The 16,472-nt window shown below is 46.9% G+C and overlaps 1 protein-coding gene across 3 annotated transcripts in view; it reads right to left on the reverse strand.

Annotated features, from left to right (window-relative positions):
- The window catches only part of ZNF777 (zinc finger protein 777), a 29,291-nt gene extending 23,322 nt beyond the window's left edge, over nucleotides 1-5,969 (reverse strand). Inside the window, exons 1-2 of one of the 3 annotated variants that reach the window (XM_004046442.5) lie at nucleotides 5,809-5,969; nucleotides 193-1,053 (exon numbers count right to left, since the gene is read on the reverse strand). In XM_004046442.5, coding sequence (XP_004046490.1) covers nucleotides 193-1,038 — 846 coding nt within the window. In that variant the 5' untranslated portion in view covers nucleotides 1,039-1,053; nucleotides 5,809-5,969. Of the gene's footprint in view, nucleotides 1-192; nucleotides 1,054-4,661; nucleotides 4,774-5,023; nucleotides 5,271-5,808 lie in introns of those variants that run through there. The other 2 variants (XM_031013430.3, XM_055392328.2) reach the window with 2 other exon arrangements.
- Between the last annotated feature and the right edge of the window lie 10,503 nt (nucleotides 5,970-16,472).

A 16,472-nucleotide genomic window follows, 5' to 3' on the forward strand; every position in this document is an offset into this window, starting at 1 on the left:
AGGGGCATTTCTGTACTAGCCTATACTCTCATCAACAGGAGAAATAATTTGATTTTGGCATGTCCTAGCAACTGGGATCACTGTATTTTTTTCCTTTATCAACCACCCCTTTCTTTCACATTACACTGCATTCCTAAACCACACTCCAGTTCAGATCACTTCCTTGGGAAGCCCCAGTTGGGATGTGCTTACCTTGGGAACTTCTCCATTGCTGCCAGGGGGCAGCCGCAGGATCCAGAAATTTCTGTTTTTCAGCAGGTTCTCCATGTTCTCCAGCCGCCTCTGCAGCAGCCCATACTCCTGCAGCAGGGTCCCCAACACGACCCACTTGCTCTCCAGATGGTTCGCGAACTCCACGGCTGTCTTCTCGCAGTCGGCTATCTTCTTTTCATTTGTCCCCGTCCTGCCTTCCAGGGTCAGTAGCCTCATGGCCTGGGCCTCCAGCTTCCTCTCCACTGCTTGGACGGCAGCCCACACAGCCAAGCGGGTGATCTCTGCCGTGGGGAGCGGCTGTTCCTTCTGGACTGCAGAAGAGATCTGGAAAGGGGTGTCCCTTTGGGAAACCGGGCTCTGGAGCAGCGGGTCCATGTCAGTCTCGGGAACTGTTGGGGAAAGGGTCAGGGGGTCTTTCTCAGGAGCTTCAGGGGAGTGAACGGGGGCTTCCTGGTGGTGGGGGGAGTGGGAGAGAAGGGAGACTTCTTGTTCAGCAGCAGCTGGGGGTGGATACTGGGTCCCTTCCTGGGAAGCCAGGGGGCCCTGGAGAGAAGTCTCTTGCTCAGAAGCAGCAGAACACAGGAGTGAGGGTCCCTTCTGGAGCACATGTGGCATCCGGCCAGAAGTCTCTTGCTTGGGAGCACTGGAAGTTTGGGGCAGGGAGCCTTGACGGGGAATGGTGGGAGACAAAGAAGGAATTTCTTTGGGAGGAAGAACGCGGGATTGGAACAGAGTTTCTCGGGGGAGTCCAGCAGGGGCCTGACGTAAGGTTTCTTCTTGTGGAACACTGGGGAACGACAGAGGTGATGAGCGTTGGTTCTCCATGTCCAGCTGCTGAACCTGTGTTCATGGAAGAAAGGAAAAGAGGATTGAAGGCCACAGTCTCCAGCTAGCAAAATAAATCCCAAAGACAAGTATACACATAAAAAGTGCTTCCGTTTGGTAGCAATAATATGTGCCCCTCATATGTGAATCTCTTCTAGAGACCACAGCACCAATTTAGACATCAATTATAACACTATTATGAACCGCAAATGAAAGATGATTATGCTACCTTTTGTTTCTTACAGAGCCATCTCCTTTTTCACAACAGACATTGCACGGGTACCTTACGAACAGCAGTGTGGGAGAGCGGAAGGGTGCTGGACTCCTGTTAGAGCTTTTGGCCCTGTCTACACCTATTGCCACCTGTGTCACTCTGGATCGGTCATTTGACCTCTCTGTTCTTAGTGTCCTGCGTCCTCATCCATAAAACGAGGATAATAATATCTGACACACACACTACCTCCCTGAGTTGTTGAAGCACTGAACATAAAACTTTGAGAAACAAAAGAGCAGAATTTTGTAAAAGCCAAGCACTTACTATCCCACATCTCCCAGCAGGGGTGGGGGGCTCACCAGCAGGGGCCAGAACTGTTAATGTTCTTAACTGGAAGGTGGACTTGGCATCCAGCCACCACCACTTCTACCAGCATTAGGCCTTTGTGGTGCCCTGGGTTCCTTCCTTCGCTGGGTCCAAAAGTGAGGACATGACATTATTTGAAGTTTCCCAGACTCTTATTCTTTGATAACAGTTGCATTGCAGACTCATCTCAATGAGTCAGTATGGTATATGTATGTTTGACTTGGAAACATCTTCTATGTGCCCGGCCCCTGCTGTAGAGGCTGAACGGGCTTCTGGGTATTCTGGCCTGGCTTCTGCTATAAGCAGAGCGAGACATCGAGGCAGGTGAAGGCAGGCAATTCAACCACTCCTAGGAGTGGGCAGCGGTCCATTGCAGCAGGTGTGCTCAGGTGGTCTGGGTTCCACCCTGGGGTTTCCGACATGGGGAATGAGGAAGCAGTGAGGCCTGGAAGGATGGGGAAGTAGAGCAGAAGTCAGCTGGACTGGTGACTTGTATCCAGATTTGGGGGGACTAGACCAACATAAAGACTTGGAGTCCTTCTGGGATCTCAATGACCCACGCTCTCCTTGTTCCTCACCCTGCCATACTCACATTGAGAGAATTCTTGAATCACTGGGGAGGCGAAGCCACGATCTTCTGTGAGTAACTAGTTATGTATTTACCTAGATCATCAGTATCTTTATTGGAACCTAACACAATTTCTCCTGTAACAATTTCTGTCCACTCCCTCATCATCTTCCTTCAGTCAATCTGCTCAGTCACTATGCTCTATATCCAAGTGGTCTTCAATTAAAATTTCAATTTTCTTCCATTGAAAATTGGCATAGCCCCAGTGTTCAGTCTGACATATAGTATGTGTTCGATAAATGCCGGCTGAAGAGTAAATTGTTGAGTTACAAAAAAATTATTAGGATAAATAATGACGTTCCTTTAGTCACCTATCAGAGACTTATCTAAAGCAATTCCATATCTTCTACAGCTTTTTTTCTTTTATTGGTTCATTTATAGGTGACTTAACTGTGACAGCATCACACTTTTAAGCCACGGATGGAATATTCAAGATCCTATTCACAAAAGGTTTTTGAGATAGTATCGTCTAATAGCCTCTGCTGCGAACCAGACATGAGCGCTAATCAGCTGAGAATGGCTAACAATTATCCAGCATTTATTATGTGCCATGAGCTGTGTTAAGCATTTTAAAGGATTATCTCATTTAATCCTCACAAAATCTATGAAACAGGTACTACTAGAGTTACTATCCATACTTAGTACAGGAAGACACTGGGGACAGGAGAGGCTAAGCAACTTGCCCCAGGTCACCCAGTGGTCTGGTTCCACAGCCTGCAGGCTACCTTGAGGCCTTAACTGTCAACTGAGGCAGCTGGCCAGGCAGGTGTGTGCTCTGAATCCTTTTTACCTCTAAAATCCCGAGGCCTGGATATTATTTATACACAAAGACCTGTGGCAAGTTTGATAGGGTTGGGAGAGGTGGTGAGGAAAGCCTTGCCTTTAGAGATATTATCATTTAAGTTGGGGTCAGGGACCTCTTTGAAAACCTAACAAAAGTTTTGGGTTCTTGTCCTCAAAAAAGGCACAAGGGCACATACACAGAATTTTGCAAACATCTTCAAGGAACTCACAGACCCCTAAGCCTGCAGGCTCATCAACAGCTAAGCCACCTCTCAACTCTTCACTCCCTGTGAAGGAAGCGCTGGGGGCCCTCGAGGCTAGGCGCCTGGCTCTCAGGGAAAGTGACTGCCTAGCGCAACACAATAGGCACATTACAGCCCTTGCCTTAGAGGGAGATTAGGATATCTGCCTAGCACTAGAAAGAAGGGGAAAAAATCCCTGGGGAGCAAGTTAGTCTCTCTGAGTAATGCAGAGGTTTAACTGAAACAATGAAACAAAACAAAACAAAACCCTCCAGTATAGTAAACAGAGCCAGCAGACCAAGGCATCTTTACCAGCTAGACAAATCAGAGCTCAAAGGAAAATGCTATTTCTTTGCTATTATTAGACTGTCTCTCTCCATTTCCGGATTTGGAGGACTGTAGAGGGGCCACAGGAGGGTGTTCCCTCCCTCGCCTCCCAAATAAAAGCTCTTTGCTATAATTTCATCCATCCCGGTAAACCTGCCGCTTATCTTACCCTAAGCAGAAAGAAATGACCAAAGAGAGGGAGGGAGCTGTAAATATATCTAAAACGAATAAGCTCAAATTCTCAAATTGCTGGTAGGGGGTTGGAGGGAGAATTCTTCTGAACCATATTTGTAGGATTTAACGGTCCCTCCTTCCCCGACGGATCAGGAGTGGACGGAGTCTCCAGGATTCATGCCACATTAGCAGAAGCATCCATAACCACAGTATCTGACTTATTAAGAAAGTCATGGCATTTTTTTGAATGACCCAGTATGGTTCACCCAGCATTATGTACCATTCAAGGGCCCCGAAGGCCTGAGCCCAGAGTAAGGCATATAAACATCTTCGTTTGATTTTATTTTCTCAAGAGTTTTTTTTTTTAATTAAAGAATTGGGAGGCTTTTTAGAAAGCTATATATCCTGCCTCCTTCCTGTGTACACAATAGGAAACTGAGGCTCAAAGGCACTGACTCCCATGCAGTAATCCTCTCACTAGCACGGCCAGGGCGTCTCAAAGAGCAGGTCTGCGGGAGGATCTGAGGGATGATTTTTTAAGAGTGTCTCCCTGAAGAGGAACATCAGCCCCCAACCCCTGAGAAGCTTACTCCCCAGACACCATCTGTCAGGGCACTCAAAGTTTAGCCTACGACCTTCCAGACGCAGAGGCCGAAGGCAGAGGCTGGAGCTCAGAGGGTCACCTGCTCCCACCGCGGAGATGCCCAGCTGGGAGCTGCCCGGCCTCCCCCGCCGCCCCCGACGGGCCGCGTCCGCTGCCAGGGCGGCCCAGCCCCTCACCCAGGGGCGGCCGCCGCCAGAGCCAGCCCCTCCCCGTCCAGGCCCGCAGCCCTCTGGGCAGGCCTTTCTGGGGCTGCCGCACCGTGCCACGGATGCCTTGCTACGTGACCTTGGGGCCGGCAGGGCGGGTCGCCGCCAGGTGTCTGTGCCTCAGTGTCTCCGTTCTGCGAAATGGGAGAGCCGCGTCAGCGCCGCGCCCGGGCCGGGGAAGGCTCCGCGGGGCCGAGCTCTGCGGAAAACGTGCCGGCGGCTACCCCGACGGACGCAGCGCGGGCCCCGCAGGGAGCGAGCGCGCCTCCGGGCGCCCCACCTCGGGGCCGCGTGTGTGCCGGGCCGGGCGTGAGCGCAGCCTCCCTCGCACGGACGGCGGCGAGGCCCGTAGCCCTCCCCCACCGGCCGGGTCAAGACGCGCGGGCCCCTCCAGGGCGCCCCCACCCCCCGCGCCAACGTCGCCGCGTTTCTGCCCCTTACCGAGATCCCAGGCCGGGCCGCCGAGCCCGGGACACGCAGGCCGTCCCCGGGGCCCCGAGGCCGCGCGTCCGTGCGCGCGCGGGCCGCCCTCACAGGAGCCGGGGCCGCCTCGGCCATGGCCCTGCGCTGTCCGGCCCGGGCCCCCGGAGTCGCCGCCGCTACTGCCGCCGCCGCTGCTGCGCGCGGCCCCACGCAGGCCCGGCCGCCCGGCGCTCTCCGCAGGCGGCGCCGGCCCAGCCCTGTCTTCCCCGCCGGGGCTCGCGCGCGGCCGTCGGGCCCCGGCCTGCTCGGGGCGCGCGGGGCGAGCGGGCGCGGGGTCGCGGAGCCCGAGCGGCGGCGTCGGAGCGGGGCGCGCGGCTGTGCGGGCGTCCCGGCCGGCTGCGTCCCGGCGGCGAGCTGGGCCCCGGCCCTCAACGGCGGCCCCCGGCCCGCGCGCCGCCCCTCTGCGGCCGCGGCTGGGACCCCAGCTCCGGCCCCGGCCCCGGCTGCGAGCTGCGCTGCCGTCCCGGCGCCTCTTCAGCAGGGGAGCTGCACAGCAGCTGCCATGTTGCTACAAACTGCATCCTGGGAGGCATGTCCCTCTCAGGCCGTTTAAAGAGAAACACTCCGAGGCTCGTCGGAGGCTGCCGGAACCCAGACAGCTCCATCTACAGCCGGTAGGAGCGAACAGTGTCGAGCGAGCCGCCCGGCGGCGACGGACACGCCCTGAGCCCGGGCCAGCCCGTCGTGGAGCCCGGGCCGAACCGCCGGGGCCTCCCACCCTCCAGGACCCTCCGGCCTCTCACCTGGGGTCCTCGCCTGCCCAGGCACCCTCGGGCGAGGCCGGGAGGCGCGCGGGCGGAGGCGCAGTCGGAGCGCGCAGCCCAGGCGACGTGCCGGGGTCTGGAGGCGGCTTGATTGGCTCCGACAGCCTTCCTCCCGCCGATCCCCTGCGCCTCTCACACCCAGAACCCGGGGTCGTTCCCTTTCAAAACCTGCGCTCACAAAGGGATCTAAGAAACCCGTCACACCAGAGAAAGCCCGGAGTTCATGTGACCAGCTCAGTGCAGCCCGGGTTCCAGGGACGCGGGCTGTGCTTCCAAGGGGAGCCAGGGGGTTGGGTGCTTTTGTGAAATGCCCGAGTGTTGTTTTCGACATGAAAGGACCGAATTCCTAGAATCAGACCCTGCTGGGGCTGGAAGTGGCCAGACGGGTCATTTAGGAGGAAACTGAGGCCGAGTGGGCAGCGACTTGTTTACCCTCAGTCACAGTATGAATGAATGCTCTTTGTAACCATGAGAAGTCCCAAAAGAAATGCAGGAGCTTAGAGTTGAGGACTCCCCTTCCTGGACAGGTCCACTTAAACATGTGTTCATTGAATACCTACGAGGTGGCGAGAACTGGGGATGAATTGAAAAGGAAAAAAAAAGAAGAAACTATAGGCAGGCGTCCTGGTTACTAGCGATGAAGCCCAACTGGAACTAACTTAAGTGGGGGAAGACGGCGGGGGGGAGCAGAGGACATTGTGTTTACCTAATGGAACCCCAGGAGTGGAGCTGGTCTTGGAAGGCAACAGGACTCAGTATGCTGGCAGCTCAGATAATGGAAAGTTATGGCCAGGCGTGGTGGCTCATGCCTGTAATCCCAGCACTTTGGGAGGCTGAGGTGGGCAGATCACGAGGTCAAGTGATCGAGACCAACCTGGCTAACGTGATGAAACCCTGTCTCTACTAAAAATACCAAAATTAGCTGGACGTGGTGGCGCGGCCCTGTAGTCCCAGCTACTCGGGAGGCTGAGGCAGGAGAATCTCTTGAACCCGGGAGGCAGAGGTTGCAGTGAGCCGAGATCGCCCCACTGCACTCCAGCCTAGGGGACAGATCAAGACTCCGTCTCAAAAAAAAAAAAAAAAAAAGGAAAGTTACAGATAGAGGTAAGGCCAGAGCTATGCATCCTGTCCCCTCCCTTCCCGGAGGCTAGAGTTCTCACCCAGGTCTTTATGCATTTCCTAACATGTGTGCATTCGTAAACAATGCACACTACTGGTTTTGGTATTTTTACATTTTATGTGAATGATATTATCCAGTCCCTATCCTGTTGCAACTTGCTTTTTTCCATGGGTCATTTTGTTTTTGAGATACAGACATGTTTAAACAAGAATATCTGGTTCATTCATTTTACCCATAATATAGTATTTCATTGAATACATAAACTACAGTTTACGTTCCATTCCCCCTAGAGGAATGAGAACAAACCTGCTGCCAGCGACATCTGCACGCATGTCTCATTGTGCACTGCTAAAGTGCGTCTCTAGAGACGCCTAGACATGGGACTCTGGATGGCAAGAGCACCTTCATCTTTCCCCGGCTTCCCGAACTGCTCACTGAAGGGATGGTGCCTACTTACACACCCACTATCGTGTAATTTTCTCTTTCCCCATCCTGGCTCATACTTACTGATAATGGACTCAGAACGTTTGCCGACATGATGACTGTGAAATGGTAGCTCATTATTTTAATTTGTATTTCTATTTCCCTGATTAATGAAGTTGGACATCTTTTCATGTTTACTGACATTTGGTTTCTTCCTCTGTGAATTTCCTCTTCATATCATTTGCCAAGATCTTTTTCTTATTGGCTTATAGGTATTTCATTAAAAATCTATTCTGGATCTTAATCATATCACCAAACATTTAATGTGATTACTAATACGATTGCATTTAAATCTACTATCTTACTAGTTATTTTCTGTGTGTTCCAGGTGTTCAGTGATACCTCTCTCTCTCTCTCTCTCTCTCCCCCCCAGCCTGCTTTGGGGTTGAGGGTTTTTTTTTTAATTCTATTTTTATATTAGTATTCTATTTTTTAGTAATTTCTATTTTTCACCATTCTCTTACTAGTTACATATAATTTTAAATGGTTGTCCTCAGTTTTACGATATACATCTTTAATTTTTTAACAGTCTACATAAATTATGCCACTTCACATATGGTGCGATAACCTTACAACAGGTTATCCCTACCATCTTTTATACTGTTGTTAGCATACATTTTATGTTTATGTATATAATCTCCACAATACCTTGTTAGATGGGCAGATGGCAAATATCTTCTCCCAGCCTGTCTTTTAACATGTTTCATGGTAAGTGTTGCACAAACATTAAAATTATTTAAATTAAAGTATTATTTATATGCAGTGTAATGCACAGATTTCAAGTTTATGGCTTGTCTAGCTTTGACAAATGCAAAGACTTAAGTACTCCATACCTGCCATCAAGATATAAAACATTTCAGTCGGGCATGGTGGCTCATGCCTGTAATCCTAGCACTTTGGGAGGCCGAGGCGGGTGGATCACCTGAGGTCAGGAGTTCGAGACCAGCCTGGCCAACATGGTGAAACCCCATCTCTACTAAAAATACAAAAACTAGCTGGGCATGGTGGCGGGCGCCTGTAGTCCCAGCTACTCTGGAGGCTGAGGCAGGAGAATTGCTTGAACCTGGGAGGTGGAGGTTGCAGTGAGCCGAGATCATGCCACTGCTCTCCAGACTGGGCAAGAGAGCAAAAAGTGTCTCAAAAAAAAAAAAAAAAAAAAGATATAAAGCATTTCATTACTGAAGAAAGTTCCTTATTTTTTTTTCAATCTTTGAGTTCTGATGAATCCATGCATCTGTGTTCTGCCATGGTAGATTACTTTTGCCTTTTCATAGAAATGGAATCATACATATACACTCTTCTGTATGTAGGTTCCTTTAGTCAGCATACTGTTTTTGAGATTCAGTCATGCTGTTGCATTTTCAGTAGTTCAGTCGTGTTTCTCAGTAGTACATACTTCATTTCATAAAATGACATGCTTAATATGAATTTACTCCTATAATTGTGTATACCCTTGGTTTATTTTCCCCTCACAAGATTACCAACTGTATATTTGCACATTAATACTGAATATTGTGTAATCAGCTGCAGATTTTTGTTATGAATTTATCACAATAGGAATTGTTTCAAAAACAGTATTAAATTGTTAGCAAAAAGTGTTTTGTATTTTCTTCAGTAAATGGTTCTTCTTTTTAAAAACATTTTGTATATTATTTTATTATTTCTTTCTGATTACTGCATTGTGGTTTTAAAGAGTAGCCTGAGTAAAGTAGGTTATTTGGAATTTGTTGTGATTTGCTTTGCAATCTATTTTTGTAAATATTCCATGTATACTTGAAAAGAACAAAATCTCTATTTGGGTAAGACTAGTTGAATATGCTTTTGAAATTTTCTATATCCTTACTAATTTTTGTTTATCAATTACAGAGAGAAGTATGTAGAAATCTCCCATTGCGATTTTTCCATTTTTTCTTTGTAACTCTGCCGTTTTTTGCATTATGTATTTTGAGTCCACGTTGTTAGAAACATTGAACCTCATTTTTTTCATAACATTGTGATCCTATTTATCCTGGTAATGCTTTTTGCATTAAAGCCTGTTTTGTCCAGTAATATTAATGCTCCAGCTTTCTTTTGGTTAATGTTTGCTGGTATGTCTTTTTCTGTCCAGTGAGTTACTTTGAACTATTTTGTGCCCTCAAGTTTTAGGTCTATCGCTTGCAAACATCATGTGACAGGATGTCAAGCATCATTTTGCCCGTGTCTGGGAATTGAGGCTAAGGCTCAATACTAAGGACAAAAGATGTGAGGAACCCTGCATTTTAACTTCATGTGGCCAAAAGGAGTTGAGACAGTCACTCACAGAGCTGACCAGGAGGTACCACCTCAGGACTGGCCCACCACTGACACCCCTCCCCCCTATACACAGAAAAAGAAGACTTCAAGAGAGGGAGATTGTTGGCTATTCCTTCCCTTTCTACCACATGAGAGTCTTGGTCTCCTTTTGTGGGAGCCCAGGACATGGCTCATGAGCCTTTTCAGTCTCCATGTTCCACTGTAGGGAAGAAGAGGAGGCCTTTGATATGTGTCTTCTGAAGTGTGTGGATGCACTGAATCATGGAAACAGACAGTATTTCATGTCGATTTCTGAAGAAGTAACTCATCAGAGTAGGGCTTAAAGCAACATAGGGGGCAGGCGGGGCTATTCCCACTCCATCCCAGTTCCTCTCAACCCGATGGTGCGATGAGACCTCATCAGCTTCCTTGCCTCCCTGGGACAGAGCACACAGATGAATGGGAGGGGCAGGGACTCTGCGGCTGCTGTGGGCCACAGGCCACAGGATGAGATGTCTGCCCCTGAGAAAGAGTTAGGGTCAATACTTTCCAGATCCCTCTCTTAGGAGTGATTCTCAGTGTCAGAGGGGGTGAGGGTGAAGCTGAGCACTACCCCACTTACCTGGACACCACCATACCAGCAGATGCCTGCAGTCACAGGTGGAACCAAGCTGAATGAAGGTTCTCCATCAACAGATGTAAGCACATTCTCCTCTACCTCCTTTTTGACCTTATAAAGCCAAAAGTGAAGCTTTGTGAAGGCCTAGGCTAGTGTCTGTATGAAGGAAGCATGACAGAGTCTGAAGAGCAGAACACATGTTCTCTTCACCCCAAGCTGTTAGTGCTCTAGGTAGATCTAGCCTGAACCGGAGTTGAGGGGACCTGAGTTCTGTGTTGAGCTTCACTCAAAGTTCAAATGCGCCTCACACTAAGACTGAAATGAGACTTTTCTTAGAAAGTGATGAAATATAGTATTAGAATTTTGACAAGATGTCATATGGTATCAAATAGCTGGAAAGCAAGGAAGGGTTGATATAGCACAACTACAGGGTAGTCATGAAGAAAAAGGAAAGCTATTTTATGGTTATGCTCCTATGAATTAATACTCCTCCTAAAACTTAAAAGCACAGAACTGGATTTTTGTTTTCTTTTATAATCTGACAACTTGTTTTTAAACTAGAAAGCTTATTTTGTTTATATTTGTAGTGAATACGATATATTTAGATTTTTTTCATCATTTTATTTTGTGATCTTTTCATCACTTCTTTCTCCCTTTCTCTACCTTCTATTAGATTAATGAAACTTTCTTCAATCAAATTTTCTCCCTCTGCTAGGCAACATTCTATTTCTATTTATCTAGCAGTTGTAATGAACATTTTAAACGTGTGTTTGACTCACAAAGTCTATATGTAATTGATATCTCTGCCCTTTTCTCGAAGTCACAGGGACCATAGAATGCTTTCATTTTAATCATACTCCATCCACCGTACATGTGATTGTTTCCTAGTATTTTAGTTCCATTTTTTTTTGTATCCCTAAAATTTGTATTGTTTTATAAAGTCAATGTGTGTTAAGATTTACCCACATTTACTGATCTTTTTTCTCACCATTGTTTCTTCTTACATCCTTCTCCTACAGGATTTACCTACTGAGTTCAAGTTTCTTCTTCCCAAAAGATAGTCCTTAGTAGTTTTTTTTCAGTGAGGGTCTATGAATGGAATATCTCAGTTTTTATTTTCTGAAAACATCTTTGTTTGGTTTTGCTGTTGTATAATAGTTGATCAGGGTATAAAATCTTCATTGACAGTTATTTTCCCTTACCACTTTGTAGATGTTAGTCCATTGTCTTCTGACTTCCATGTTTACCATAGAAGAGTCTATTGTTAATCTAGTAGTTTTCCTTAGAAGCCAATCTGGTTATTTCCTCTGGTTGTTTTCAGGATGTCCTCTTTGTTTTTGGTGTTTGATAGTTTTATCACAATATTTTTACATGTGACTTTACCTTTTGTTGATGAAAATAGTCAACCTATAAAATATTTGAAGAGATTTTTTTCTGAGCCAAATATGAGTGACCAAGAAGTAAACAAAGAAAAAAAAATGAGTGACCAATGGCCCATGACACAGCCCCAGGGGATCCAAAGTGGCTGGGCTACAGCTTGGTTTTTTATATTTTAGGGAGACACAAGACATCAACCAATACATGTAAGATATACATTAGTTTGGTCTGGAAAGGCAGAAAAACTGGAAGCAGGGCCTTCCAGGACATAGGTGGATTCAAAGATTTTCTGATTGGCAATTGGCTGAAAGAATTATTATCTAAAGACCTGGAATCAATAGGAAGGAATGTCTAGGTTAAGACAAGGGGTTGTGAAGACCGAGGTTTTATCATGCAGATGAAACCTCCAGCTAGCGGGCTTCAGAGCTTTTATGAGACCTAAAAAGATGCCAGACTCTTAGTTAATTGTCTCCTGGATCAGGGAAAAGACCTGGAAAGAAACAGATTTTCTATAGAATGTAGATTTTTCCCCTCAAGAGACAGCTTGGCAGGGCCATTTCAAAATATGTCAAAGCAATATGTTTTGGGATAAAATACTACAATTTTTTCAGGGCCTGCTATTTTTCATGTGATGCCATACTAGAGTCAGGCTAGAATTTGTGTCTTATTGCTACAAAAAGTCTCTCCTGGCAGTCTTAGGATCTCCATTTTAATGTTAATGCTAGTCAGCTGTGCCTGGATTCCAAAAGAAGGAGGGTATAATGAGGCATGTCCAACCTCCACTTCCCATCATGGCCTGAACTAGTTTTTCAGGTTAGCTTTGGAATGCCCTTGGCCGAGGGAAGGGTCCATCAGTCAGTTGTGGAGCTTAGAATTTTATTTTTGGTTTACATTCTATTTACCTTATTCAGGACTTGTGCCTCTTAAATTTGAGGATTTATATCTTTCATCAAATTTTGAAAATTGTTAGCCATTCTTTTTTTTTAAAAAAGTTTCTTTTCTCCAGATTTCCTAATCATTGCTTTCTAGATGAGAGCATCTGATTAGATAGAGGCATGGTAAATATTCCTAGCCTATGCTCTTAACATGTCATGTTTCTGTCTATGATTTTCTCTCTGTGCCCTTCATTCTGGGTACTTTTCTTGTCTATCTTTAACTGATTCTTTTCAGCTGTATCTAGTTCTGCAGTTTCACCAGTCCATTAAAATTTTTCAATGAGTATATATTTTATTTCTAGAAATTCTGTTGGTTTCTTTTTCTTTTTCAAATGTTACTTTCTTTTTTATAATATCTTGATTTTTTAAAAAAATTAAAGACTTTTGCACTCCTAGTATCTTGATTTATGTTAGTGTTTGGTGATTTCTATTTCTATGCTTTTCCCACTCTGCTCTTTCTACTTTGTGCCATCTATTAGTCTTATACATTACAAAAATACGCATGTTATATTATCTTCTGAATTATCTTTACATGAATTCTAGCTCTTGGATTTTAATCCGCTGCTTGTGCTCTCACTGATGGTGGATTGTTTCCTTGTGGATTTTGCAACGTGTGACTGTGAGCTTACACTGAGCAGGGCTTGTGGTCTGGATTATGGGATGGTTCCTCCTGTTTTTGAATTTGCTTCAGCCAGAAACCTCAAGTGCAATCATTGGGCTAAGGCCAATTTTTACGTCAATTTATTAGCCCAGTGGATAATGTACATTTGAATCACAAACCTGTATGAGGTACTAGCTGTGGTTTTGAATTCTCAAGGAAGATACTGCCCCCTCTGGTGCCATCACCCAGAGTCCGGCCTGAAACAGATAAACTCTGTCATCTGTGGCAGCCGTGGAGCTATGCCACTCACATCTCCATTCAGGAACTTACCATTCAGCTGCAAGGAGCCCTGCTAACGGACAGCTCAAGTAGTGAACCCCTTCAGGAAATGCCTTGGTTTTCATGCTTTTCTTGGGCAGCCCCAGCCCATGGCTGAGCAGGTGGGGTCCTAGGGCCTGATTATTTCTGCCCAACACGGGACTTCTCTGAGAGACAATATTTGCTCTAGAGCCCCTCATCGGGTTGGCTGAAACTCAGATCCACATCCTGCTCTGTTCCTGCTTCCTTGCCTCTTTCCTTTCACAGGTATTGGCCCTGCCTTGTGGCCTAAGACTTGCCTGAAAGATCCTGCTTCCTCCTCTGTTTATCTTCTACAGGCAGTATTCCCCAGTAGACCTCCTGAACTCCAAGCCATGTCTCAGTGTCTGCTTCCCAGAGATGCAACTAACACATCATCCTTTGGTGTTGGGATGCATTTTTTTCTGAACCATGTATTTAATGAAGATGAGGCCCTCGAAAATGAGGCCTTCAAGGGGCTTCATGAGGAGGTGCCAGTTTTTACCTGTCGGCCCAAGGCCTACATATCCTTCTCCTCACCCCACTCCAGGTAGGCCCAGCAGCGACCCATGTGCCGAGAACTTGGGGGTACAGTTTTGCCTTTATTTGGGGCACACTGGAGTTTCCTTTTATTTCATTCTATCTTAGCTCTATATTTAAAGTTATGTTTATTAGGTCCTATCTGGAACTTCCAGATGTAATTGGGTCATACAATCCATAATATTTGCATTTATGACTCTTTGACCAAATTTTTTATAAAACATAATTATTTAAGTGTATGTATTTCATGTCTAAACTGTATTTTTAATGTTTTTAAATAATCAGGTATAATTGTACAACTCTGGGCTAAAAGAAACTTGACAATTACAACAAAATTAGAAACTTCATTTTATAGCTGTCAGGGAATGAAGGCCTCCTTGTGACTTCTAAGTTTCTTGCCTTATTTTTTAATTTCATTCTTTTTAAAATTTTTATTTTTTGAGACGGAGTTTCACTCTTGTTGCCCAGGCTGGAGTGCAATGGCATGATCTTGGCTCATTGTAACCTCCACCTCCTGGGTTCAAGCGATTCTCCTGCCCAGCCTCCCAAGTAGGTGGGACCACAGGCGCCTGCCACCACACCTGGCTAATTTTTCGTATTTTTAGTAGAGACAGGGTTTCACCATGTTGGCCAGGCTGGTCTTGAACTCCTGTTCTGCCCGTTTCAGCCTCCCAAAGTGCCAGGATTACAGGCATGAGCCACCGCGCCTGGCCTCTTGCCTCATTTTTAAACAGACAACTTTTACACACAAAGGGAGAGATGGTCTCATGAGGTGACAGATGGAGCCTGAGCAGGGGTCTGTGGGAAAACAGGGGAGGAATCAGTTCCACCTGGAGAGATCAGGGAAGGCTGGGTGCTGCCTTGGGCCAAGACCTTGGGGAAAGTGGGAGTGCACCAAGTGGGCCATGAGGAGGGGAAGGAGGACACGACACGCAGTGGGAACGGCATGGTGCTCAGGGAAAGGCTGGCAGTTCGGTTTGTCTAGAGGGTGAGATGCAAGTGGAGGAGCGGATGAGGAGAACAAGGAAGGAGTGCCCTCATGAGAAGCTGGATGTGCTGTGCTGAAGTATGGATTTCAGCCAGCAGATGACGGGGAGCCACTGGAGTACTTTAGATCAGGGAGGCTCAGTAAGCAGACTTCCCAGTTAAAAAGGCCCCCCTGGGTCAGTATGAAGGATGGACTGGTGCAGGGTGGGGGTAGGAGTTATAGACCTAAGGCCCAGAGACCTCTAACAAGGCTTCAATGTGGCAAAATGATCGATGAATGTCAGAGGAATGTCAGCGTAATAGTTACAAGTGGTCAGCGCAGTCTTCAAAGATCTTGATGCTATTGAGATGGTTAAAGTGCAGCTTAACTCATCTTGTCTTCAATCTGCCTGTGAACATGACAATGATGCAGCATTGCTACTTAACAATGGAAAGAGTTGGAGGGAGGGGGCCATCTTCAGAAGCATCGGGAATAAGAGAACAAAACTGTAAAAAGATGAAGGAAAAGATGTCAAGAGGAGGTAACAGCAAATGAGCACCTTTTGATGGGCAACAGAGGGTGGCCAAGATGAAGGAATGGCTGGAATGATGAACCTCAAATGTTCTCATTTTGGCACAAGTTATTTCGGTACCAGAACATATATGAATGTCCCAGGGAGTATTTGGCCTGGCCTCAGAGAAGCAATGAGGGTTGCCCTGACTTTTGGGAGGTGTGGTAAGTTGAATAATGCACCCCCGCCCCCCCCACCCAGGATGTCCACATCCTAGTCCCCAGAACCGGTGAATGTGTTAACCTTATATAGCAAAAGGGACTTTGCAGACGTGGTTAAATTTGGATCTTGAGAGGGAGAGATTATCTGAGTGAGCCCAATGTAATTCCAAGGGTCTTTAATGAAAGAAAGGCAGGACAGTGACAGTCAGAAAAGATGTGACAATAAAAACAGAGGTCAGAGTGATTCCTGTTGGAGGAAGGGGCCACAAGCCAAGGAATGGAGGGAGCCTTAAAGGTTGGAAAAGGGAAGGAAATGAATTTTCCTCTGAAGCCTCTGCCTCGGGAAGCAATTCTGCCCTCATGATACCTTGATTTTGGCTCCAGAACTCATTCTGGACTCTGATCACCACAACTGTAAGATAAACGTGTGCTGGTTTCAGCCACTAGGTTCATTATCATTTGTTACAGCAGCAGCAGCAGCAGCAGCAGCAGCAGCAGCAGCAGCAGCAGCAGGAAACTACTAGAGGAAGGGAACCCTGTGCTTGGCCAAGCATGATGCTTTGGGACAACAGTAGTGCAAGGGTTCCCAAGAAGCCCGTGGGGAGTGGTGGCCCCCTCATTCACTGGTACTCATCTGGTCTCCCTCACAACTGACCGGGTGC

This window comes from Gorilla gorilla, chromosome 6, assembly GCF_029281585.2.
Source record: "Gorilla gorilla gorilla isolate KB3781 chromosome 6, NHGRI_mGorGor1-v2.1_pri, whole genome shotgun sequence".
Classification (NCBI taxonomy): Eukaryota; Metazoa; Chordata; class Mammalia; order Primates; family Hominidae; genus Gorilla; species Gorilla gorilla.